This window comes from Chanos chanos, chromosome 16 (genome assembly GCF_902362185.1).
Source record: "Chanos chanos chromosome 16, fChaCha1.1, whole genome shotgun sequence".
In the NCBI taxonomy this organism is placed as follows: Eukaryota; Metazoa; Chordata; class Actinopteri; order Gonorynchiformes; family Chanidae; genus Chanos; species Chanos chanos.
Genome location: NC_044510.1, coordinates 14,367,135 through 14,369,113, shown reverse-complemented (window position 1 = coordinate 14,369,113; position 1,979 = coordinate 14,367,135). Strand labels below are relative to the sequence as shown.

Below are 1,979 nucleotides of genomic sequence, written 5' to 3'. Positions count from 1 at the left end.
TACCTCCGCTCATGAGAGGAACGTGTTTGTGCCCAGGAGCAGGCCTAAGAGCGGGGGTGATGTGCAGTATGGGGGGCTGCCCAAGGGGGAAAGTGCCAACTCACCGCTGTCAGAGCCCATGGAGGAGGAGGCGTGAAAGTGCCCAGTTCAGCTGGTGCTCAGTCAGTACAGAACACCTCATACAGTGGCCCGAAAACTACACTTAAAAACACACACGCACACAGACACACACGCGCACACACACACAGACACACACAAACACACACAGAGAGACACACGCACGCACAGACACGTGCGCGAACGCGCGCACGCACACACACACACACACACACACACATTCACACACACACACATTCACAACATAGATCTGGCCTAACATTAAAACACACACACATACAAACTCTCTGTAGTTTAATAATGTTGCTTTTGTCCACTTTGAAATGTGGGGTTTTTTTATGATAATGATTTGTGCAAAAATTTGTGCATGCTGAAAAGTACTTTTTTGGGTAAAAAATAAAGTTTTATAAATACTAGGCATTCTCTATTTTTGTTTGTTTCTTTGTTGATTTGTTTGTATTTTTGTATTAAAAATACTTATTCCAGACCTTGTAAAATAATAATAATGCATAAAAACTGGAACTGAATTCTACGTCATAGTCATATCAGTCTAACATGGAGGGTGTGTTTAGTGTCCTCTGGTTTTGAACAATCCTCTTCAAATGTAATGATAGGGAAATGGACAATACCAAAATATGAACAAATATGTTATCATGTTGTTGCCTAATGAACAATGAACTTTTGAATCTGTCCCCAACAAAACAAGGTTCTGACAAACATGGTTTCACACAAAGCTTGTGTGGTACGGAGAGGTGATGTGTATAAATCAATAAAGGGTCAGAAAGGGCTTAAAAATGAAAGGTTTCTAACTAGCTAAGGCAAACCTCTCCCTGCTCCGTCACACCTGCTACAGTTTATCAGGACCCTGCCAATTGGCTGCCGAGTGTGTTAGCCCGGGGACAGACCTAACACACGCAGACTTCTAGGTCCCTGGAAGTAGGACTGAGAAACCCTGTTACCTTCTTCATTAAGTTACTATCTCAGGTTTTACCATTCATCAGGCTGATAATGCTCGTGTCTGGAACAGAATACGCTAACGTGGTTGCCTAGTTACGTCATTGTTCCATAACAGGAGGAGCCGATGGCCTCTATGTGTTTTCAGGGGAGGCCCTGTGATTGCAGCTGCCTGACTACAATGCAGATTATCTTAAGCAAACGTGAATCAGTTTGGACACGCGCATTACTCACCGCTGCTGCTGCTGTGGACGTTGCTTATTCTTCGGGTCGAGGCACAACTGGAGACGTCTTCAGCTGGCACCGGTCTGATACAGATCGCTAAGGCCAAACACCCTCAGCCCGTAGTTTCACTCGCTAAAATAAAATATGCACTTTTAACTCAAATGAGGCTTTATTGTTTCTAGCTTCTAGCAGCAGACAGTTCCCATGGCAGAACTGCTGGCCCGATACACCCGCTGAACATGTCTTGGTCGTATGAGGGGCAAGGAATAAGCTCCTTAAGGCCAAAAAATGAAATCACACCGACTCGGCAGGGGGAACCCATTCTCCTCTAGGTAGAGACAAACCTTCCGTTCATTTGCTTTCATATGTTGGTTCCTCCTCTCAGTAGAGGCTCTTTTCTCTGGAAGTCATTTGAAATGGCAAAGAGGTAAAGACTGAGTTCAGGTATTTTCAGACTCTGGCTTCAGGATTTCTCTCGTTGTGTAAGAGCACCTCTCTAGCTGTGTCTAGCAACAGCATCTTCGACCAGTTCTCTCTCTGCCTCGAGGCTCGTTTACCACTGTTCCAGGGGTTTTAAAATTCTTAATTAGGGGCCTTGCAAACGTAAATGTTGAGTTTGGACTTTCTGTCACATTTATGAAAGTTGTCAACAGTCTCGGTCAAACAGGCAGTGATGGAGGACT

The 1,979-nt window shown here is 44.6% G+C and overlaps 1 protein-coding gene across 1 annotated transcript in view; it reads left to right on the top strand.

The window, feature by feature from the left end:
* The window catches only part of LOC115829221 (V-set and immunoglobulin domain-containing protein 1-like), a 6,895-nt gene extending 6,759 nt beyond the window's left edge, over positions 1-136 (top strand). The window contains exon 7 of the mRNA XM_030793282.1: positions 37-136. Coding sequence (XP_030649142.1) covers positions 37-136 — 100 coding nt within the window. The remainder of the gene's footprint in view (positions 1-36) is intronic.
* Positions 137-1,979: the final 1,843 nt, after the last annotated feature.